The following is a 24,594-nucleotide window of genomic DNA, read 5'->3' on the forward strand; positions in this document are numbered from 1 at the left end:
TAATTTCTCAATTTGGCTCTCTTAATCTGAATCCAGACCCATGCTCAAGGAGGAAAGAAAGTGGTGCAGACTGATGAATGGAGGAATGGCTCTGCAGAAGAAAGACTGGAGTATGCCCTTGTCAAGGTGAATTAATATGCATCTTTCTATATCAAAGCCAAAGTCTATCCTCTTTAAACAAATCCTACTTCCTTGTCCATGAAATGTGGAACGCCTGTTTACCTGAGTCAAACTTGCAACAATGCCTTGCAGACCTAGTGACTCGAAATCCCTTGATGCTGGATTGCTGTCAATGTGGTTTTACTGGCTTGAAGTGAGCTGCTGATTATGTCAATAGGAACATAGGGAGTTGTCTTATAGTGCGTCAGGCCATGGTATAGTTGGTCCATCTAGTCTGGTATAGTTGATGCTGACTGGCACTGGCTCTCCAGCATTTCAGACAGGAGTTTTTCCAGCCCTACCCAGAGATACCAGGGATTGAACCTGGAACCTTTTGCATGCAGAGCAGGTGCTGTGCCACTTAGCTGTGGTCTTTCCCTTAAAGTTATGTCAGCCACAGGTCGACAGTTACTATCACATATGAAATGACATGCTGATATTAAATGTAGGTCCATATACAGCAAAAGTCACCACAGGTTGGACGGGGTAGAGTGAGGCTGAGACCACCTGGCCAAGTTCATTTTGGCTTTATATTTTTTTCACTTGCCATTAACAATACTGAGCACATCTGCCAGTGGGAAGCAGGAAGTACTATTCTGAATGCTTGAAGGATCATCCGTCGATCTTCAGACTTCCTTCAAAGGCTCTTCTCTGGGTGCCCCCACCTTTTTGAAATGGGTTGGGTGCCAATGAGAAACAGGGCCTCGTGAGTTGAGCCACCTTGCCTGTGAATGCCCTCCCCTGTCTCCTTTGTCAGGTGTTCTCTTTGATAACATTTAAAAAGACTATGAAAATGTTGCTCTTTGCTGATTTCAACATGATTTGAGGCTGCTGTTATATTTGGCTTCTGTTGAGGTTATATTGGGTTTCTGCTGATAGCTATATTTGTTGATGTGTTTAGCTTTTATTATGGCATTATATTTGTTAGCTGCCTTGTGATTCCCTGTGATTAAGAGGAGATATTGTATATAAATCTTACAACCAAAAACCAGTTTTCTTTTTTTTTTCTGGCTTTTAAAAAAAGATATATAGAGGTAGCTCTCAATATAATTACATAGTTAACGTGTTTGAGTATCCTGGAATTATCTTAATCTTTTCTAATTAGATATCTTGATGAAATCAGGATGGTATGATAAAAGCTAATGTGATTGCTCCTCCCCTCTAAAGCTTGGCAAGATTTTTTTTTAAATTAAAAAAAGTGAAAATTCAGATGCAGTACCATTTAAATCTGCTTGTAATAGCAGCTTGGTTGTCCATGAGAAGGACCAAGGAAGCAATATAAGGAAGCAGGTCTGACCACACTCTAGGGCAGGGGAGGGCAAAAAGTAGATCTCCAGATATTTTGGACCTCAACTCCCAGCATTTCTGACCATTGGCCATGCTGGTAGGGGTTTCTGGGAGCTGAAGTCCAGAACACCTGGAGATCTACCTTCTGCCCACCCCTGCCCTGCCCTAGGGTATCCACCGTTAGGCGAAACCATCTCAGCTTCCTTTGAAATACAGTGAAGGGACACTATTCCGTAACTACCTCGTAGCTAGCTTATGCATGTTAGGCTAAATCCACTGGGATGTACTTATTAGCTATGGGACAATAGGCTGTGAGTAGGGAGTGGGTGACTTGTTGCCTGATCCCCCACCTACCTTTACCAAAAACCTTCAGTCGTAGCTGAAGGGAGTGTAAGGGAATGTGTTCTCACTCTCCTCTTCTCCCGAGCCACTTGGCTTAAGCAAGGGGGCTATAGCTGCTTCCCCAAGAAGTTCCGTGGCTGATGGGAATGGTGGCAGCAGCAGGCCCTGGGTATGTCTGTGATACATTTCCATGGAGGTGGCTTATGCTGGCATCTGCTGGTAAAGACCTAGTCCATCTGAGGAATTCCAGCAATCACTGCTGGGTCCCTGTGCCAGTCACCTCCATGAAGGAAGCTTGCTGAGGTGGGAAGGAATGAGAGTTTCTTCCACCTACTGTGTCCTGCTCCCTCTACCCTCCATGAGTTTTTGCAGGTCCCCACTTGTGTTAATGTAATATAAATATGTTATACTTATTGTATATGCAAACACATTGCTATTCATGTTTTTTCTCCTAGGGCATTGAGAAATATGTGGTTGAAGACACAGAGGAGGCTAGATTAAATAAAGAAAGGTATCCCAGACCTCTGAATATAATTGAGGGGCCTCTGATGAATGGCATGAAATCAGTTGGTGAACTTTTTGGGGCTGGCAAGATGTTTCTTCCACAGGTAAAGAAGAAAAATTAGAAGTTTCTACTAGCCTATCATAAATTATCTGTGAAAAGGAATAAGTAAACATATAACAGACGGTCCCAGGTTCATCTCCAGGTAGGGCTAGGAAGAAATCCTGCCTGAAACCATGGAATGCTGCTGCCAGTCACCAATACAGGGCTAGATGTAACATAAACACCCCCTCCAGGCCAGGCCAAGGGTCTTTCAACCCAAAGTAGTACCCCTGACATTGGCCAGATCAGAATGCTTCAGGTTGCTAGAATGGGACATAGGAATTCTTCTTGCACCATGCTTGGCTATTTGTCAGTCTTGCCCAGTTTTGTTGTCACGTTTCTTCGTCCTCCCCCTTCACAATCAACACAGTCCAGGAAACAAGGCTTTGGGCTCACTACTGTATTAGTTAACAATAGCTTCTTTACAAATGCAGATTTTGGAAACTCTCAGACTGCAATGAAACAGCTAATCCACACATCTACAAATATTAATAGAGGAGCCGAAGTGGAAGTTAGAGAAGTTGCCAGCAGTCTGGGCAATAATTTTTCTGCCAGACTAGCTTTGCAGGGATGTCCCTCCCTTAGGGTGGCTCCCTCCTATGTAGGTTTTCGCAAGTGGCCAACCTGGTGGAGCATCTGGGCCCCACCTCTAACTTTTCCTGCTTCGCTCTGAGACGGACCCTAGCATCTCTCAAGTCACATCCCGCACTCTCCTGCTCTTCTGAACCTTGGGTTCCCCTGGTGGAGGAAGGGAGGACATTCAGGCTGAGCCATCTGTGTGTCAGGGTCTTGGGAAGAAAGCCTTGCTGTATCTGAGCTCACTAGGGAGGGTACCTCCTCCCGTTCTGGCTGTTCCCATTCTGAATCTGAGCTGCCAGACATCTCCACACACTCAGATTCATTCCTGACATTTGTCTACTTTGACTGGCAGTAGATATCCAGGGTCTCAGGCAGAGGTCTTTCCCATCACCCGGAGATGTTGGCGATTGAATCTGGGACCTAGTACATGCAATGTATGTGCTCCACCACTGAGCTATGGTCCCTCTGCCCTTCAGCAATTAAAAGAAGCTAGATACCCTAAACATGGAAATGGATGCTATTTTCATCCACCCTGTTGATATTCCCCAATTCAGCTGTACAGGTAGCTGTATGCATCCACCAGCCCAGGATGCGTAACAATTACTTCGTCAAGATGTCCTGTAATACTCAGGTGTATGCCAGCAGGCAAAGTTTCAGTTTTGTGTGTTAATATGTCTAGTCCTTTTTTGTATTCATTCATACTCTGGTGGCAATGCGTTCACAGTTTTCCTACTTCCTTTCGTGTGTTAGTTTAATTCTTGTTGTATGTGCAAGAGCAAACGACTGTCCTGTTTTTGCCCAAGCACTACTATTTTATATACTGTGCATCACAGCAGGGCCAGCTTAGCGGATGTGGGTCCCAGTGAGCTCCTGCCTGGCTCAGCTTACATAGACAGGCAGCTGTCCTAGAGCATTTCCTTGATCAGGGCACTGATCCGCATTCCTTGGTCAACAGTCCACTGTAATGATTGAGAGAGTCCACAGAGATGAATTTATGAGTGGACCAAAGCAGCAAGATGCCACATTAATATGTTCCATGGGAGGAGTTTCTGTGGGCTAACAGTAAATGGGAAAGATAGTACAGTTGTGTCTTGGAGTTGATTGATAGTCCAGAGTTGTTGTTTTTTTAGGGTGGTGGTGATTTTTTATCGTGTACCTTTAAACAAGCACTTTGATAGCTGTAATAGTTCTTTCATTGAATCTGGCTATCCAGGTGATCAAGTCCGCACGTGTTATGAAGAAAGCCGTTGGTCATCTCATCCCCTTCATGGAGAAGGAAAGAGAGGAAATGCGTGCGTTGTGCAGTAGCACAGAAGAGGAGGCAAGTGTGTACCCCTCAGTGCTGGGTCCTCTTAACTGAGTCTTGGCTACAGTTGTGTTAGAGGCTAGCTGATTATGTCATGAACAGACTTTCCTAGGAGGCAAGTGTTCATGCAGTGCTGTTTCAGCAATGTTTGTGAGCAGACAACTGGATCCATTTTGTGAGCTCTTCATCACAGAAACAAGTGGCTGATTGTAACACATAAAATTGGCCTTTTGACATTTTGCCAATAAAAAGATACATATACTAACAACCTGCAGTGCTGCATCAGGATCCAGAATCATAAACATGGTACTTAATAGGTTGAGCACCCTGCTGATTTTCCATAGCCTTTCACTATTCATCTTGGGATGGCGTGCACATACTTAAAAATAGGAGCAAGCCCAGCCTTTTGCTTCCATAGGGTAAGCCTAGCTTCCCTCCATTGTAGCTCTTCAAATGATACACAGAATTCCATAGCAAACACTGACATCGTCCTTGTCAAGGTTGTCCCTCCCCCATGCTTCTGATGGATGTTTGCCTTTTGTGTGTGGTGTGTGTTTTCAGGAGCCATTTGCATGATTATTTACATGTACAATCATAAAGAGCTTGACTTTAAAAAAACAAACACAATATTTTTTTAAAGCTGAAAACTGCTCTGGGGTGGGTGCTTCTTGATATCGCAAGTGCCCAGCCAGTCAGCACACTGCACAATAGGGATAGACAGATCAGTCCAAGTCAGTTTTGCACATGTTCATTCATAAATACATTCCATCCCGTTTCTGCATTAATAAGCAGTTAAAACAAACCTCAAGGAAATTTGTAAGCATTTTGATAGCATTTTATTGTAAAATGCATATCAATAACTATTGCAAAATTCGGAGAAGTGTGGGAGTCTAACTGTATTCTTATCTGCACATTCATTTGGGAGGTGTGAATCAAGTTGGTTTGCATCTGAACACAGACCAAGCGAAATCCTTAAGCCTCCCTGCTGCACAGCCTCTTTGTTTCAAACTGGCAAAACTTATTCCCTTTGAGGTTGATCCTCAGGCAAAGTTTGTGCATGTGACCTGGAGAGTATTTTCCAGAACAGAATGGCTCCTGTTCTTATATAAGTATGTGCGTATCCTTGGAAAGCATACGTCAAACTGATTTTTAGTTGCGCCTCCTTGGAAAGAATCATAGGACTGGAGAGAACCTGAGAATTTGTGCTATAGGAGAATATTTCATCCCTAACGTGAAAATGAAATAGCAGCTGTTGTTCTTGTAGCTCAAACTGTTTCAAAGGCTGGGTTGGATTTAAGAACAAATTGAGAATTTTATGCTTGCTTTGGCATCTGGTAAAAGACCAGAATGAGCTAAGGCAGAACAAGCTATGGAAACCATTTTAAAACAAGCAAGAGCTAGTTTAGTATTTAAAAAAAACCTTGTGTGTGCTTATTTAAAGGGGGAAAGTGTTTAAACGTGTATGGAATTAGGCCAATCTTGTACTGTTGCTTGCTAATACTTAGTATATGCTACAGACTCCTTTCTTGGAAATGCTGGATGTTGCTATTGCTAGCAAACGAGAGAGTGAGAGAGGGAAAATGGTTGAGTTAGCCCCTAAATATGTGTCTTAACAACGTGAATACATTCTCCCTCCCTTTCTTAAAATAAGATACATATCTCCTGGCATGGGCCCTCTTTGGAATGCAGTCACCTCCAGAGCAGTAACCATAGAGCCAGAACATCAGCAAATATAGAACGCTGGTTATTACGTTTCAGAATGAATGGCTGTGCCTGCAGGCTTGTGCCAGGATTGAAACAGAAAGCTATTTGGTTCTGTTCCTGGCCTTAGAGTGCTCCAATTCATGTAATGCTTGAAATCCTCTTGTTTTTATGTAGAAGACATCTTAAAATCAAATGCATGCTCTGGTCCACATTGCAGCGCTGTCTGGGGTTGGGTGTCCTCCCCTTCTCTTTCAGTACTACTCATTCCTGTTTGTTGGAGGACTTCCATCACCAATTAAATCTATAAAAATAAATCTACAAGTATTGCTGGGCTGTTCCCCTATATGTATTTGTTTCAGCTTGATTAAATGTGCCTTTCTGCCCTAGCTGTGCAAGCTTTTTGGCATTCATGAATGTAACACAGAACGATGCTGAATAGCGCAGCCACTTGGCATGGTCTCGAATGTTTATTCTCCCCAAACCTCTACAGTTTAGGAAGACAGAAGAGATTAATCATTATTCTCAACACAAGACTTCTCAAGCATCGAGGATTAAAAAAGACAATGATCAGATATAAAGGTTTTTTCTGCTCAAGTGACACATGATGTTTGCAGACCTGTTTGTTTTAAACCAAGGTTTGCTCCCATCATGTGTAAGGTTGGGGGTTGGAGGCACTAATTGGTAGAGTAAAAGGGGTGTGTGTGTGTGTGTGTGTGTGTGCGCGCGCACATGCACGTGCCCCAATTTGGGCTCTGAACATGTTGACAGAAAAGTGCTGTGTGTGTGTGTTAGCTGATTGAAGGGGGAAGGTTCAGCTTCCCTTACTCATGGACCCCAGTTTCTATTTAAAACTGCTCCCCACTTCTTGCTTTCTACATGATTGGGGCAGATACAGGTTTAAAGAGATGGATGTGCCACTATCAGGTGTAGTTGAGCCTTGCTTTGAAGGCATTTGCCTGAGGAAATTAGCACAGAGCTTAAAAGTTGGTCTTTCCCCCAAAACTGATGTTTCTGTTGAACCAATCAGCAGAAAAACATGGAATCCTGTAGGGCAGGAGTGGGCGACCTCTCGGGGTGGGGCACATTGCCCTTCCCAGAACCCACTGGGAACTGCACCCCACCCTTGCCGCCACTGGAGTTTGCTGCCATTGTGGCAAAAAAGCACCAGTTTGGGAAGGAAACAAAGCCTGTGGGGAGCATGCGCCTTGTTTGCAAGCAGAATCACACTCCTGGGAGGTGCAAAGGGCTGCCCTCCACTCCTCCTCCCCTTCCTCCATCTTCTTCCACTGCAGTAAGGCAGACAGACAGTCACTTTCTCTGCCTTGGCTGGCTGATGGAGTAGAGATACTTGGCATGTCTCTGTAGGCATCACATTGGAGAATGCTGCACTACACCATGCTAGCTGTCTGCCTCCAGTTTTGTTGAGTGCTGTATTATTACATCTGTCTCACTGGAGCTTCTTCTCAAGTTGTAAGATGGTTGGGTGCAGCAGGATGCTTTGACTTGGGGACATCTTCCATCCTATGATTAGCTGAATTAAGTAGGCAGCATATCCACATGCAAGAAATAACTCTGCTCCATGATCCATATGTTTTGTTTCTGCTCAAAACAGCTGAAAATAACAGTGGTTGTGCTAAGTGGTTTCATCGATCCTGAAAATGGTTTCACTCTTGCAGGACCCTTACCATGGCACGATTGTGTTAGCTACCGTGAAAGGAGATGTACACGACATTGGCAAGAACATTGTGGGAGTTGTCTTGGGCTGCAATAATTTCAGGTAGTCTATTATTGTTGTGAAAATTGGAATTATCTCCTCCCAGTGGGACCGGCAACAATTTGGCTAAGGTGCTAGTTTTCTGAGCCAGCTCAGACAGTTTGTCCTTTGGCAAGAATAGAGCCAGGGGCTGCAGAGGGAAGCAGTTTCCCTAGTATCGGGGTGGCGGGGAGATGACACACATTTGGACGTCCAGGTGTTATTGGACTTCAACTCCCATCAGCCCTAGGCAGCATAGCCAGTGGTAAGGGATTCTGGGAGTTGCAGTCCAGCAGTGTCTGGAGGGCCATGAGTGCTATCCTAATTTCCCAATAAGTCATTGTTCTGAATGAAAGAACCCTTCGGACGCAAAATCCGGTTAAGATGCATGTCAGATACACATATCTCAAGCATGTGTAGTAACAACTAAGAATGGGGCAGGGAATTTGGCTTGGGGGGAATGGAATGCTGGGAAAAACTGGAGTCTGGTTGCTTAGCTATTTAAAGCCAAATGCAGTTCCCTTTGGCCTCCCTAACAGGGGGATTGATCTTCATAATACACTACAGCAGAATTGGATTAATTGAGCACTCCTGCACCACGACTAGCAAACTAGCATTTTTTTTCCAGAGTTATTGATTTGGGAGTCATGACGCCATGTGACAAGATACTTAGAGCAGCTCTTGAAAGCAAAGCAGGTATGAGGATGTTATATCTGCATTCTTCTTTTTTACATACTAGAATTTGGATCTTGAGCTCACATCTTGAAAGACTCGTTCTTACTGATCTCAAGAACTGCAGAGTTCTAAGCAGATAAATTGCAGTTTAGAGAAAAAATTTATAGGAATACTAAAATGCCTTAGGACTTGTCATAAAAATGGGGGTGCAGTAAATTTGAATAACAGATAATAGGCTGATTTGGATAAGAAGTACCCTTTTTTTCTTGAATCATTTTCTTGAGTCTTAATGCAGAGGTGTTCTGAAATATTTAACAACCTACAGTGTTTAGTCAACCTTTAACTGAAAATTGTATTTTATTTATTTAAAATATTTATATACTGCCTTTTACCAGAGTTTCCGTGACGGTTTAAAAAAAAACAAAACACAAGATTACAAAAATCAGGTTTTTTTTTAGCATTTTAAGAAATACATTTGAAAGGCTGGGAAAATAAAAATGTCCTTGCCTTCCCCTGAAAGGACAGCAATTTTGACACGAAGTGGACATCCTGGATATTTTATATCCTCCTGATACCCCTTTCACAGAATGCCTAGAGTGATGTCCATGGCTGTACAGCAGTAGTACAGACATCTAGATCAAGGCCATGGGTGCATTGCACTGGTGACCGGGTTTTCCCCCCTCTAATGTCTAGAATGTCCAATGGAATCTTGTGGATGGAAATATTTTTAACCATTTATATTCAATAGATATCATTGGTCTGTCTGGTCTCATCACTCCCTCTTTGGATGAGATGATTTTTGTTGCTAAAGAAATGGAGAGATTAGAAATAAAGATTCCATTGCTGATTGGAGGAGCAACTACTTCCAAGTAAGTTGGGTTCCTCTTTTTGTTGTACCCAATGGAGTCATAAATGTGAATATGGTATATGTCATTTTCTATAGGCTTAGATACATGATATGCAATATGATTTTTAAAATTAACTTTTTAATGTAACTTTTGGATAATTACCTTGTTTGAAAAACAATATTTGTTTATTTGTTTATTTATTTATTAAATGCGTTTATAGGGTAGGCATTGAGTGTTTAATGTCATGTTCAGAAAAATACAAAGTCCAGAACTTTGATGTCAGAGCCCATGCCTAAGTTTCATGGGAAATAAATGAAGGCCGCTCTGTGAGTTGTATGCAATAGTGTCTTTCTGCCAGTGGAAGAAAATTGTTGGTGGAACAGATTTCCTTCCCCCCCCCAACCCCGCAAGTCCTCCAAATCTGCTCCAGATGGTTGGGGGACCCCCCAGAGCAGATATGGGGCACATGTGGGGGGCTACAGTGGGGAGGATTGGATGGGGAAGTCCTGGAAGTCCTGTTGTGCAAGGTTTAGATTCAACATACATAGGAGATGTACAGTACGGATTTTTCTTATTTTACAAGCACACGTTTTCTGTAGCAAAATGGAAGATATTTTTGAAAACATCGGGTAGTATCCAACTCGTACTCTAGTGAAATACCAATAGCATTAGCTGGCACACAGATTTCCCTGGGAAACGGATATGCCAGCTAATCCTACTGGTGTTGCGCTAGGGTAGTTTACACTGGTGCAATGTAATTTATGTTTGCAGTTGCACCTGTGGGTTACTGCCCATTGAAAAGTAAATGCTGAATGCGTTTTGAAGTAAATGAAAATCCTAAACATGAAGGGCAGAACAAAAGACATGTTGTCATTGCACAAATATAAGTACATAGTTAAATGAGCAAAATTGTGCTTAATGAGAATAGCAAACATATCTACAAGATATGAACAGTTTCTTCCAGTTATGTTGCAATCCAGTCAGCAGTTGATACAGATGGGGTTGGGTAACCCATTCAGTTCTGAAAATCATGCTGGGAATTTTGCCATTATGTACTCAGAATTAGTTCTGTGCCAAATCCTGCCCCCTATTTTTGGAAACTTTTTATCTTCCTGTGAAAGAGGCATTATTTTTGCTGCCTCTTTCGCAGGGAAGGGGAGAATTTCAGAGAGTTTTATCCTGGGGGGGGGGCAAGGTCTCGACATACCTTTTTTAAGTGTAGGCAATTCTTGAGGGGTTGTCTTTCTATTTTTTTTTTTTAAACACCCCCTGCACTTGCAGGAGCCCAGGACTCTTCTCCAGCCAAGAGTTCTTTGTGAATGCCTGCTGGAGAGGGAGAGGTCACATGGTCTCCTGGGAGTTCAGAAAAAACTGCCAGGCTGGAGAAGAGTCCTGGGCTCCTGCAAGCGCAGGGGGTGTTTAAAAAAAAAAATAGAACAAAGACCCCTCAAGAATTGTCTAGACTTAAAAAGGTATGTGGAAACTCTGTCCCCCTCCCCAAGGAGAAAATTATCTGAAATTCTCATGTTTCCCAGCCTCATTCACCAGAGTTTTCGTTTCCCACCCTCCACCCCCATGAAATGCTGAAAATGGAAGAATCTACTGTGAATTTTTGGCACAGCACTACTCAGAATGATCTCTGCAGCCATGAAAATTAAATGATGGTTTAAAAAACAAAACTAAAGGTGGCATTCTCAGGATTCTTGGAAGAGGAAATGCTAGACTGCCAAGAAGCAGTCTGAAAGAGCATTTTGAAGCTTAGACTTGATATATATATCCAAGCCTAAGGGAGTGCGTTTGCAATACTGAAAAGAAAGTAGTTCTGATGGGGAAATGCTGTCAGAAGAGAGAAATGTGACAGCTGATGATGTTGGCTTAGAACAGTAATGCACAAATTTTCTCTCCTACTCCTTATCGCACACGGTACAACCATATGTGTTGTAGGGTAAGCTGGGGCTTAGCAACCTCCATCCGCTAAGCAAGATCTGAACCGGGAGTTTCTGTAGGCACAATTAAAGAGATGTAGATACCACACAAAAAATAGGAAATGCAACAGTGTAAGCCTCACTTTCATCGGCAGTAGTCTCCTCCCCTTAAGAAAATAGTTCCAAGAAATCCAGTGATGTTTAATTAAAAAAAACAAATTCTGATACTCTTTTTAGGAACAAAGGCCTGAGAAATCAGGCAGCAAGAAGGATAGGAAGGCCTGAGAACAACCTCACTTTTGAAATCCAGGCATGTAGTAACTGCACTTGCTCTCTGTTAAGAATTAGTGAAGTGTTATGACTCCTTGAAGATCACAAGGCATCTGCAGTCTTGCAAACAGTGTAGAATGTGCTCCTCTGCCCCTTTATGAGCTGGTGATGGACTGTAATTTCCATGAAAAGGAAAATAAGCTTGAAGGAAAGCTTTATACAATTTATGTTACGGGTTTTTCCCACTGGGGCACAAAAATGTTTGAACATTAGCAGCTTGATGCAGAGGCAATTTGTTCCACACAATTCTTCTCCTAGGTGCCCTTTTTGTCATTTCAGAACACACACAGCGGTGAAAATTGCTCCACGATACAGTGCTCCTGTCATTCACGTCCTGGATGCATCAAAGAGTGTGGTGGTTGTAAGTTGTGGAATATGTTGCTAGCCCTATTAGCAGCATTCCCTGGTGCCCTCCAGATGTTTTGGGCCTCAACTCTCATCAGCCCCAGCCAGCATGGCCAATGGTCAGGAATGCTGGGAATTGTATTTCAAAATATCTGGAGGGTACCAGGCTGGGGAAGGCTGCTTTAGACTCATTCTAATGGATTGATAGCTTATTCAGTTCAGTATCCTTTTTCCCATCAGTACCAAAATATAATATGATTTTGGAATTATAGCAACACAGCATCCTAACAGAGGGTGAAATACAATTGTACCCATCCACTGACAGAATGCATCTGCCAGTGGAGCAGATTCCCCTCCCCACTGAAAGCTCCCCAAATCTGGGGCGGGGGCTGAAAGGGAGAGGAGAGGATGGCAGAGGTCCAAAGTGCAAACAGAAGTCCACTTTTGCAGTGTTGGATGTAAAACAGAGAAGCCTACGTTTGTCGTTGTGTTATGGCATGAGGTACACATTTGTTTGGATGGAAGTCTGAGCTGTCTTACATCATTGTTGGTACTTGTAGCATTCATGAAACTGAACCCAGTTAAATAATTGGCCATAACTATTTTAGGAGACTGAAGCTCCCACTGGTTATCTGTCTGAATACTTTCCATTGTTTGTGCTATAAGTTGTGTTATTAACATGTGTATTGTGAATGAATGGATCTTTTGAGTTTTCTATGAAACCTTTTATCTGCCAGATATAAGTTATTAAAATGTTATTGCTGTTGCCCATCAATGTGCAATGTACTTTATTTCTATACACTTGGTAGCCATGATTAAGCTCATACAGAACCATGAAGAGTGTGATCCTAACGAGTACATGAATGAAATAGGATATACTTATTGTTATACTTATTTACTGGGGCCATGCTTGTCTGGATAACTGCTTCCCTACAACTCAATCAATGATGTGTAAAAAATTATTTTTCCCCGGACACCTTTGAGCTGTCCCATGAAATGCTAATCCTCTTTACTAGTAATAGAAAATACCTCCCAAATGACTTTTGCCAATATCTAAATGTACTGCAAAATGTCTTAATTTATCAAAGAAAATGAAAAACATTATGAAATTCTCTTAGTTTGTAAAGACTTCTGTATGGTGCACCATGTATTTCTCTTTGGGATGATGTTTTTGAATGCTTAAGGTGGTCATGGGCTTAATTAAATCTGGCTAGAACAGCTTGCTTAATGCGTAATAGAAATCTCAGAAGTGGCTTGCCTGTGATTGGAGATGTATTTGGTATGCTTTGCTAGGCTTTCAGCACTTGCATTTTCAGTCTGCTCCCTCTTACGGATGAGAGGCACAAATCCTCTTGGCCATGTTGCCAGGGTTTAAAATGGCCTCCACCGTTTCTGCATGTTTAAACTCTTTACTGATTATGTGGAAGGAATACTGGTCCTCCATACTTCAGCAACATAAACTTACTTGAGCAACTGTGGCTGAAATTGCTTAAGTAGAGGGAACTTCAGCAACTGATAAACCTAGAACTTTCAACCCTTCCTAAGGTTCAACCCATTTGGCCATATTTAAGTGTTAAAAAACGGGACAGCAATAAAGTAGCAGTGCCTTTGTAACTTTGGAAGTGACTTTATTTTACAGCCGGAAGCCTAAAGAAAAACCTCCCCTGCTCCCCTCCCTTCTTCTCCTAATTCCAGGGGGTTTTTTAGAGCTCAGAATGTGGTCATTTTTGAAGCCTGCATGTGTGGTCCTCAACAACTTCATCTGGAAGCTTTTTCAGTGAAATAGTCCTTATAAAAAAAGATGAAGAGGCACCATAACAGGAAGCATATCATGTTTTTTCCTCTGGCAATGTATTATTATTCTCAGGGATTTTATCACTTTATAGGCGCTCGACAGAGAGAGATACTGGGTTGCATGCACCAACCTGAAGTTTAATCAGCATGCTGTGTTCTTTCCAGTGCTCTCAGCTTTTAGATGAGAATCTAAAGGATGACTTCTTTGAAGAAATACAAGAGGAGTATGAAGACATTAGACAGGATCACTATGACTCCCTCAAGGTAAATAGAGCTAATAGGCCTTCTTAATCATTTATCATTGCTAGCTCCATTTTCTTTCATACCAGTTAAAATACCAAATAAATCAACTGGCAGAGTTATTCATTCAGAACTGAATTCCAGTCTCTTTTCCACACAGGAAAGGAGATATTTATCACTAGAGCAAGCAAGGCACAAAGGCTTCTATTATGACTGGCTAACTGAATCTAAACCAGGTTAGTTTGCCTTTCTGTAACTTAACACATGTTCCTAACTTTCCATAACAGTCTGCAGTTGAGCCTGTTCTCAGATTCTAATTGAACCTACATGAACAAGTAAGAACCCCAGTTGTAGGCTGACTGCCTTAGTGGCCGAGGGGTTTATGGTGCCGTGATTTTTCACATGCAACAGCTTATTTCATCTAATGGAGTAGGCTATTTCCTACAGAATCTCATGGCAATGTAGACATGTTATTCCCAATACTTTGCTTATTCATTTGCCACCCCCTGATGCAGAATAACACAATTTACGCTTTCATACTATTTTACTTCATGCTGGTAAAATTTAAACAGATCAATTAATGTAAGTGCGTCATTTTTACAACCACTGGTTATGCTGTAACTTGGACTCGATTATTCCATGCACCCTTATCCTGCCAAAGAGGCAGACATTTCTAGCCCTGGCTATTTGATGTTAAGTGTTTTATTTTAGCAGCAATTGTCCTGTGGTACTGAATGTCTGTACTAAGGCTCAATAAGAACATAATAAAATTAGTGTGCATTGTATAACAGAGATAGATGTAACCTACACAGTATGTTCCAAATTGCAACAATTTCCCATTGTATCTTTACAGTTAAACCACAATTCCTTGGCACTAGAGTTTTTGAAGATTATGACTTGCAGAAGCTGGTGGAATACATTGACTGGAAGCCTTTTTTCGATGTCTGGCAGCTTAGAGGCAAATACCCCAATAGGGGATTTCCTAAAATCTTCAACGATAAAGCAGTGGGTGAGTAACACAATAACATTATCTGGTGGAGAATCTAAAGGTAGATTAAATATCATTTAAAGTATCTTCAAATTGTGTAAACATGCACAGAGCAGAACCAACAATACCCATGAGAGCAATGTTAATTAGCACGCATACGTGCGCGAGAGAATTGATCTTCCATGGTAAAACCAGATAAAGTACTGATGCAACAGAAAAATTGTGAGAACTAAAGAAACAGCTGTAAACTGTCCAGTAGCGTGCGTGCACCTCTCCCCCCTTAATTTGGTTTAAGTTTTCTAAAGCATCTTGATTTTATAAATCAATGATTTATATATATAATATATAATAGAGAGACAATGTGGTGTAGTGGTTAGAGTGTTGGACTGGGAGCTGGGAGATCCGGGTTCTAGTCCCCACTCAGCCATGGAAGCTCACTGGGTGGCTTTGGGCCAGTCACAGACTCTCAGCCCAGCCTTTCTCACAGGGTTGTTGTTGTGAGGATAAAATGGAGAGGAGGAGGGTAATGTAAGCCGCCTTGGGTTCCTTGCAAGAGGAAAAAAGGCGGGATATAAATGTAATAAGTGAAATGAAATGAATGAAATAAAGGCTTGTGAATAGCCATTCCCCTAATTACTTGTGAAGAGTAAGATTCACTTCTGGGTGACCAGGCAAGATTTGGGCTCCCCCACTTAAAAAATAATAATTAGGCCACATAGTAACATAGGAATATGTGGGAAGAGAAGCATGTACAAAAACATTTGTGAGCTAGTAATTTTGTGGGCCAGGTTGCAGTGCTGTTTTCTAGTCTTTGAGTTTACTGTGTGAATCTTGTACATTTGAGTAACATCTCTAGAAAATGTACATGTTTTCATACACTGTTCCCCTTGATTATTGTTTTAACCAAGTTGCCATTGGTAACTGTCTTACTGTATAACTCTCAATGCTTTGTCTCATAACTGGAGATGTATTGGGCCTTGTCCATGTATAGTCATTGTTAAACTTAGGATAGTGAAAATAAAGAAAGTTAACTTAAGGATATAGCTGCAAAACAGTGGGGGAAATTCTTTGTAAATGCATTGGGAACTTCGAGTTTTAATGGGTTCTTATGGATTGTTTTTCCTTTATTTAGGGGAAGAGGCAAAAAAAATCTATAATGAAGCTCAGAACTTGCTGAAAACTTTGATTACACAAAATAAATTTAAAGCTAAAGGTCTAGTTGGATTCTGGCCAGCTCGGAGTGTTCAGGATGACATTTATGTCTTTGCCACAGAAAAGGAGACTTCAGAACCAATTGCTAAGTTCTGTGGCTTAAGGCAACAGGTAGGATGTAAAACTATTTTGCTTAGATAAAGTTTCAGAATTTCCTAACTATGGTGTGTGACCAAATACACTACATACAGTGGAAAATTACCCCTTCCTTCTCCTCCGGTCCTTTTCTGGTTTCATGAACAACATAACACTTGTGTGGACTGCAGCCATAGATTTGCACCTTTTAAATGTGGGAGGCTCACTTTTTCATCGTGCTTTATATATTTTATCAGTCAGAAAGCATAATCTTAAATCTGGAATACTTTCAGAGCTTCACAAGGGAAGACCCTGCAAATGCAGCTCTCAGGAGAACTGTGTCCCAATTCAAAGTACTAGCAAAGCCCTTCACATCCATCTTGAGACCCATGTATCTCCTGGACTGTCTTCTCCTGTATCACTCTGCTTGTACATTTAGATCTACCTCTGACGCTCTTCTCTGGATGCCTCTGCCATCAGAAGTAAGGTGGGTGGCAACCAGGGAGAAGACCTTTTGGTGGTAGCTCTCAGCCTGTGAAATGCCCTCACCAGGAACACTCACCTGGCACCTACTTTGCTATCCTTCTGGCACCAGGCAAAGACCTTTTTATTTCCCCAGGCTTTTAAACAATGATAACTTTTAAAGTTAGAGTCTTTTAAGCTGAGATGTGTTTTTTTAATTAATTGGAATTCTTATGCTGTGCTGTTGTTGTTGTGAAAAATACCTTGTCTCCAAACAATTTTTTTAAAATGTTATCAATTGCAGCCCATTGGAGGGAAAATAGGATGTCCTATATTATACCAAGGCCTTTTAAGGGAGAGTTCTTTTTATTTAACGTTGTGCTCCGTTTATTATTGCAGGCTGAGAAAGACTCTGCTTCTACAGATCCCTTTTATTGCTTGTCTGACTTTGTATCCCCTCTGGAGTCTTGTGTTCCTGACTATTTGGGTCTGTTTGCTGTGGCTTGCTTTGGAGTAGATGAGCTGTGCAAGGAGTATGAGAAACAGTCCGATGATTACAATATCATAATGGTGAAAGCACTGGGAGATCGATTAGCAGAGGTAACAACTTCTAGAATTTGCAGGTAGCAGAATTTTCTGTACAACTCTGAACTACGGATGAATTAATTGAAAAGTGGGGTTAGGAGGTGAAATCAAATATTGAAAACACACATCCTTTTTCTCCCTAATTGTTGCCATCCAGTGGTCCAAAATACTGGGGTGTTCCCTCTCTGTCCACTAGGAGGCAGGCTCTTCAAAGAAGTCTCTGCTTGGGACTGACCATTTATTCAGAATACTTGGCTCCTTCCCTTGGGACTTTTAACGATCCTTGTAGAGTGTTTGTCATCATCCCCTCCCCTTTATACTCAATGTGACTGCCTGAGGCAGGGCTACCTTGGATCAGGCCTTCTGTTTTGGTTTTGGAGTCTGATTCAGATTCGGAGACGGTTTGAAGAAACCCAGCAGAGACAGGGTGTGGGGGAGGAAATTCCCCAAGACTCCTTAGGAGCCAGCGAAGAACCTTCCCAGGAGCTTATCGAGAAGGAGGGCCAGGCTCAGAGACCCTCTTCCTCCCACCCCATGGGAACCCAGGTTCTGTTGGCGGGAGAGGGAGCTTTGGGACTAACAGATGCCAGAACTCGCCGCCGAGTTAAGCAGGCAGAGCTGAGAAGAGGGGGTGGGAGGCATCACACCAGATTGGCTGCTCGTCAGAAGCTGGGTTGAGAGGATCCTCCATGATGGCAGAAGCTCAGAAAGAGCCAGCCAAGCACGGTGGGAAACCCCGTCTGGAGTTGAAAGGCAGCTGACTTGCTTTCAGTAGCTCTCTTACCAAAAGACTAATTTGCAAATTAGGCCTGGAGGAGAGCTCTAAGCTCTTGTAGTTGCTTCAGAGGTGAAGATGTGCTATTAGCTGAATGAAGGGTTTGTGGATTGCACAGCAAATCTCCACTGCCTCATTACACAGTGGGAGGGCTTAGCATCCATGATAGCAAGGGGCTTTTGTCTGCTGTTTTACCCCTCTCCCTAATGCAGGTAATGCTGGGAAGTTTTGGGGAAAAAACCCCAGCAAGTCCTGAAAGGACAAGCGCAAGCGTAACCCTGTTGATTCTCCTAGACCTCTGTCAGTGGAGGGAACCATTTGAAACAACCCATAAAGTATACCTTAACGTATTAATGTAATAGGTGAAAATAATTATGAGTTAATTACTTGGATTCAGCACCGCCAAGATTACAACTTGCTTCTGCTTTGTTCCAAGGCATTTGCAGAGGAACTTCATGAAAGGGTACGGAAAGAATTCTGGGCTTACTGTAAAAATGAACAGCTGGAATTTTCAGATCTGCGTAGGATTAGGTATGATGGAATTCGCCCAGCTCCTGGGTATCCTTGTCAACCTGACCACACTGAAAAAGTCACTATGTGGAAACTTGCAGACATTGAGAAGGCAACAGGTACCTTAGCTGAAACTTTAGCTAGGAAGCTTTCTTTTAAATTGCTTTTGATAAAAAAAATACAATTTTGTTGTTTTTACAAGTCCAGTATTTTAAAATTGAGGGAAAGAAATAAAAATACAGTTTTTCACTTCTGCTTTTGTGTTTTTGGCCTCAGGTGTAGCACTGAATATTTAAAATGATGAGGAACATTTCACCCATTTAAGTATAAACCTTCTGTCTCTGTAAAGCAAGTATTAATATGGAGGGGGAGAGGTTATAGAGTTGTCTCTTGTGTTGTTAGAAATTTCTGCAATCCTTGTGTGACCAATTATTTTATATATGCACCACTATCTGGGAACTAACTAAGAAATTACTTTTTGCTCTGTTGAGAGATTGTCCAATCCAGCCTCCCGCAATTTGGTGCCCTCCAGATGTTTTGTACTACAATTCCCAGGATTCCTGATCATTGGCAATGCTGACTGGGGCTGATGAGAGCCGAAGTTGAAAACATCTGGAGGGTGCCAGGTTGGGGGAAGCTGGTCCAACCTTTAGGCAAGTCACTATAAAGAGCAAATCTAGGCTAATTCAGCGGCACAGTGACCTAATATCAAAACTTGGTTTGTTGGAACTCTGTTCTTCAAAAAAATATATTAACATGGCGTTTTTATTTTATCCTGTCTGCTGTTCACCGCTCCAATCTCTTTGGATGCGGAGTGGTATACAAACATTGTAAATAAATAAATAAAATATGTGATGTCATAGATAGATCCTGAGCATAGCCCATTTAGGGAATGTTACATTTTTGTAATGGGCAAAGTGACAAAAAAATGTTTTCTAAGAATGCTGTAGGGTTACAAATTAAGTTAGGATGTAACTTAATATGGGACCATCCAGGTTTCATGAGGTTTTCCCTTTCCTGCTGTTCTTGTAGAAAAGAGCACCTGATGGAAGTGGAATTGAACTCGGCTATTGCATTGCTGATTTTACCATCCTGGCTAGAGTCCCAAACCCCTAACTCTCAGAATGCCTCATCTGAATGTCAGAACTGTAAATACAAGTATATATAGAGATAACTATTTTAAAACAAAACATTCCAAAGTGTAGTTACTCAATGTAACTCACTTTAGCAGGATAGAAGAATTAAATGGCTTTGATTCTAACTCCCCCCCCCCCCCCCCGGTCTTTTATTTAAAAGCTGTTCAAAATAGTGTTCGTTGTGCTAAAAAAAACCCTCAGAATAAATACTGTGGTTTTCAGTATGAATAAGAGTACTAACATTTGAACTGGGTGGTTACCTTACCAGCATGGGATCCACAGCGGCACTCCTCCTTCCTACAACACTTGACTAACATGAGGAGCCCCAGACCAGGAGGAGCTCATGTTGTAGCTCCAGTCCACACTAGCATTAACCTTTGGACACCTGCGTTTAACATAGGGGTGGATGAATCAGTCTATTTCTGGTCTGTGTCACTTTTTCATGTATTCAGCCGTAAGTCTATTCCGTCCCATTTCCATATCAGTCGGCAATTTTTAAAAAATGCATTTATTTTTGTTTGCAATTTTCCCTATCATTCACAACTATCCCTAATACGCACATTTTTGTTTGCAATGTTTGAGCCGAGGACCTTCTTGCCAGATTTGGAGAAGTGTGTAATCCAAAGGAAAATTCTCTTCGGTCCGTGTATTAGTCCAGGAAGTGTGAATTAGGCCTCTCTGCTTAAAAATGCGGACCAAATGACATTCTTCGCTCGTTAATACTGGCAGGGGGGAGGAGCCACCGTATGTGCTCCTCCTGCTAGGTCCCTGGCTTCTCATGTTCTTCCAGCAGCAAGGAAAAAGGAGAATGGCTGAGCAACTCTGCCAGACTACCATATGTACCTGGTCTCTATATTTGCAAGTAACATTTTTCTAACTGCCCAAAGCAATTCATATTTATTATCTCGGTATCTTGGGCCAATGGTGAGACAGACAAGTGTGATTACATCGATATTACAGATTGGTCTGGTTCGCATGATACGAGGGTAGTTAAATAAGCCACAATTACTTTTTTAACCACCCGTGTGCGTGCTGGCTCATTGTCCCTAATTACCCTCCCCAGGCACAGCTTCTCATGTCGTCCAAACCCAGTGAGGCAGCTTGTTGGGGCTGTCAAAAAACCGCCCAGAACCCATGGCCTGTTGTAGGGTTGTGGGTGGTTTGTTAGCCACCCCAACAAGGCACCCTCGCTGGGTTTGGATGACATGAGAAGCCGCAGTGGGGTGTAAATTGGCAACCTGGTACCTGTGGACACCGCAACCTACCATGGCGTAAGTAAGCCACGGTGGGCTGTGGTGATCATGCAAACCAGGTTATTGAGTGGTATGGGTTGGTTTGAGTTGGGACTGATAGGACAGTGGCTTGCCTTAAGACCATGCAGTGAGTTCGTGGCTGAGATGAGATTTGAACTAGAGATATCACAGCTCCTTCTCTTAACCGCAACATTATACCCGCTCCTAATTAGCCAGCCCATGAATGTTTTTCTTTGACTCTCACAGGTATTCAACTCACTGAATCCCTAGCAATGTTGCCTGCTTCAGCAGTATCAGGCTTCTACTTTTCCAATCCCGAATCCAAATACTTTGCTGTTGGGAAAATATTGAAAGATCAGGTAAGGCCTGCCTGACAACAGGGGAATCGCATAAAATATATAGAACTGGGGAAGGCAAATATTGGTAGTGTCAAACTGATAAGGGCAATTTTTATCACATGTGAGGGAACTCTGTAAAAGCAAGAGTTTTTGAAAACAGTGATCAGATCCTGTATCTTTCTGATACAAATTTCTTTAGACCATTTGGTGTGACATTTAATGATGTCTTTCCAAAGGGCTATGAAAAACTGACATTATATGCATTAACAACAGCCAGAATTCTCTTTGCTAAGTATATTCTTATATGCGAAGTAATTCTTTATGCTAAGTAAGGTTGACTGAGAGACTTGAAAGGGTAGAGAGGCTGAATAAATTATGGGAGCAGTTCAAAGTGGTTAAGATGAAAGCCTGGGGAAAACAAATCTGTAGTTGAACATCAAACTATGATACAAATGTGGACACTGGTTATTGATTATATTGGTAGAAAACTTTTAATGTCCAGTTTGGAAAATTACTTTTCCAGATATTTTGATGACATTGAGAAGTGGAAGCTGTAGTGATTAAAATGTTAAATAAGCCATCCTCTCCTTCATTCTGCAGGTTGAAGATTATGCTTTAAGGAAAAGCATGCCTGTGTCAGAAGTTGAAAAATGGCTGGGACCCATTCTTGGATATGAGCCAGAATAACTATGTGAGCGGTTGGGATGGGCTTTTGAGTGGCACCCAATCGGTGTCCCTTCGCCGGTCTCAATTGTGTCTCCATTTTGGTCACCACAAAAAGTCAAAGTGGCTAACATGTGGTAACCGTTTCATGTGTGCATATGTGTTTACAGATGTTAATGTGAACAAATGTGTCAGTTTCTAGTTGAAAAGTAATCTCAGCTGGGTTTTGGAGCCTAATTTAATGAGGGGGTGTGTGTGTGTGTGTGTGTGTGTGAGAGAGAGAGAACAGAATACTTCCATATTTAAATGTGCCCCTAGTAGACTACTAATAAAATGCTGCACAGAGCCCATAACCTATAATTATCTCCTTGCGGGAATATTGTTACTGGGTTAAGTGCAGCAGTTCTATTTGTTTGTGGCCATAGGAATTAAGACAAATATTTGCACTGATATGTCTTACTGACTGGGAGTGTGTGTGTGTTTGTGTGTGTGTGTGTGTGTAAGACACTGATCTTTAATTGGGTTGTATGTATATAGAATGGCAAATAGACTTAATAATGTGGGGCAGAAATAAGTGCCTAGATTCTCATTTTCTTCTGACCTTCCTATATTCAGCCTTCATCTTCCTAAACAAACTTCCTGATTGCTCAGCCTAACTCAGCATTTAGATATTTTATTCCCCGAAGTGGTATAGAAGTATTATAAATAAAATTAAATTAAAGTCATTGCTCTTATAGGCCTAGGAAAATCATGTTGTTTTTGGAAGTTTTATAATCTCTATTTGTTATAAAATTATACTCACAGGTGGTTTAGCCTTCTGTTCTATTACTACTGAAACATGCTGTGTCTGTGTTTTTGTCATATGAGAATAGTTGCCAAAATATTAGGTCACAAAATGTTAAGATTTTTAAAGTGTGGGGTCACGCTAACTTATCCCACTGCCATAATGAGGTCAGTCTCTTGAAATCTCACTGAGTTTTTCTTCCCCACCCAATTGATTTTTTTGAAGGCCTGTATGACTGTTTGGATTTCTCCCGCTATATGTTTACTCTGGAATTGTGAGTTTGAGGGTTTGAATTAGTAGTGCTACATTATTAGAATGTCGAACATGATTTCAGTTTGTAGCTTGGAGCTAGTGTTCTTACTCAAAGACGTATATAATTCATGAGTGGTTTTGTGTAGGGCCTCTATAAAGTTAAGGTAAATAGGTTTACATTTCTTTAGCAACAATGAAACGTCTAATGTTATTAAGATGGGCGGGTTTCAGTCCCAGCACCCATAGATTAGGGCTGACCCCAGAATACAAGGTTTAAAATGGGACTGAATTTGACATTCTTGAGAGATCAAATAAGATGAACTGTAATGAACTATTCCTACAACCCTTTCCTGACAAGTGGACGTAGAGCTATTTCCCCATGGTCCAGATTGCCAGTCAACATTCGATAAACTGATTGGAAAAACGTGCTCAATGCTGCATGCTGAAAAGCCGTATAAAGGGCACTTTTGGCATCATCTGAACATTATGGGAGCTGCTGCAGCATAGCTTTCTCCCATGCCACTTCGGTAACATAAGATGCCCCTCCCCACAAGGGAGGAGTCTACAATGTGGTCCTTCCTACTAGAGCATTGCCCTGCTTCTTTCTAGGAGAGACAGTGCTGGGCATGGGAAGCAGCTGCCTTATGGACTTCTCCCTCCTGGCCTTGGGCTTGTGATGTTACCTGCACCACTCAGGTAAAATAAAAAGGGACTCAGAAAAGCAATCAGGTGATCCCTTTATCGCATACCTATCTATAATACAATTCGGGGGCACTACTCACATTTGAGGTCCAGAAAAGATGTAGGGCCATGACCAGGGCAACGTGCACAGAGAAGGAACAGAAATCCCTTTCAAAGGATGGTTCTATTTTGCTAGGACTGCAGAGAGTCAAGGGGCAAAGCGTCAGCAATGTTATACAAGCTGCATATATAAACACTGAATAGAAAATCTGCTGCTTGCTTCCTAGAGGTCTGTTTTTCTGTTCCTGAGTAGCCAATCAACCTGCACACTAGGCCAGCAAAGCGGCGTTAGGATGCTGCTGTTTCTGCAGTGCAACTTGCTAACAACTGATGTTAATAGAACAAGAACTTTGATTATTAAGCTGTTAAACAAAAGAACATGCACAGGGCATTGCTGATCCAGCAGGAAACGTGGAAATTGTTATTTCAGTAGACAGGTTTTGCACATACATTTGCAATACAAATACTTCTGACTTGCAAAATGTCTTGTATAATTAATGCATATTGAGATTGAGTTTCAAAAGTTTATATTTGTCATTAAAATGTTGTGCAATAAAAGATAACCTTACATACTTTTGTTTTTGTTGTATTAATTGAATGGAAGTAGAGAAACAATCTTCAGACAAGCTAGTAACAAAATAAAAACAGTTGTTTACAATTTGATGAATGGAGGGGAGTAGTTGCAGCCTCAGCCTCTACAACAGAGCTTTGCAAACTGTGTGCTGCGACACATTAGTGTGTCGGCGGCAGTGTGTAGGTGTGTCCCGCAAAATGCAGAAAATTGTGCAGAAGGGCACCATGGAGCTCCCTTACTCACATTTGCTTCCCTTGGCCCCTCCCCGGAACTTCCTAAAGCAGCTAATGTTAAAGCAGCTAAAGCTTAGGTGCTTTAACATTAGCTGCTTTAGGATCATGTGGCGTCTTGACAT

At 41.8% G+C, this 24,594-nt stretch overlaps 1 protein-coding gene across 4 annotated transcripts in view; it reads left to right on the forward strand.

Annotated features, from left to right (window-relative positions):
• Nucleotides 1-24,237, forward strand: part of MTR (5-methyltetrahydrofolate-homocysteine methyltransferase) — an 80,374-nt gene extending 56,137 nt beyond the window's left edge. For 2 of the 4 annotated variants that reach the window (XM_084828206.1, XM_084828207.1), the window contains exons 19-33: nt 37-126; nt 2,244-2,396; nt 4,185-4,292; nt 7,658-7,758; nt 8,363-8,430; nt 9,158-9,278; nt 11,792-11,873; nt 13,817-13,915; nt 14,052-14,127; nt 14,745-14,900; nt 16,012-16,202; nt 17,028-17,228; nt 18,425-18,617; nt 21,134-21,246; nt 21,826-24,237. In XM_084828206.1, the coding sequence (XP_084684332.1) occupies nt 37-126; nt 2,244-2,396; nt 4,185-4,292; nt 7,658-7,758; nt 8,363-8,430; nt 9,158-9,278; nt 11,792-11,873; nt 13,817-13,915; nt 14,052-14,127; nt 14,745-14,900; nt 16,012-16,202; nt 17,028-17,228; nt 18,425-18,617; nt 21,134-21,246; nt 21,826-21,912 (1,839 nt within the window). In that variant the 3' untranslated portion in view covers nt 21,913-24,237. Of the gene's footprint in view, nt 1-36; nt 127-2,243; nt 2,397-4,184; nt 4,293-7,657; nt 7,759-8,362; nt 8,431-9,157; nt 9,279-11,770; nt 11,874-13,816; nt 13,916-14,051; nt 14,128-14,744; nt 14,901-16,011; nt 16,203-17,027; nt 17,229-18,424; nt 18,618-21,133; nt 21,247-21,825 lie in introns of all 4 variants that reach the window. The other 2 variants (XR_014786804.1, XM_084828208.1) reach the window with 2 other exon arrangements.
• The last annotated feature ends 357 nt before the right edge of the window (nt 24,238-24,594 follow it).

This window comes from Heloderma suspectum, chromosome 1 (genome assembly GCF_057233095.1).
Source record: "Heloderma suspectum isolate Gila_16-S chromosome 1, 16-S_ref, whole genome shotgun sequence".
Taxonomy (NCBI): Eukaryota; Metazoa; Chordata; class Lepidosauria; order Squamata; family Helodermatidae; genus Heloderma; species Heloderma suspectum.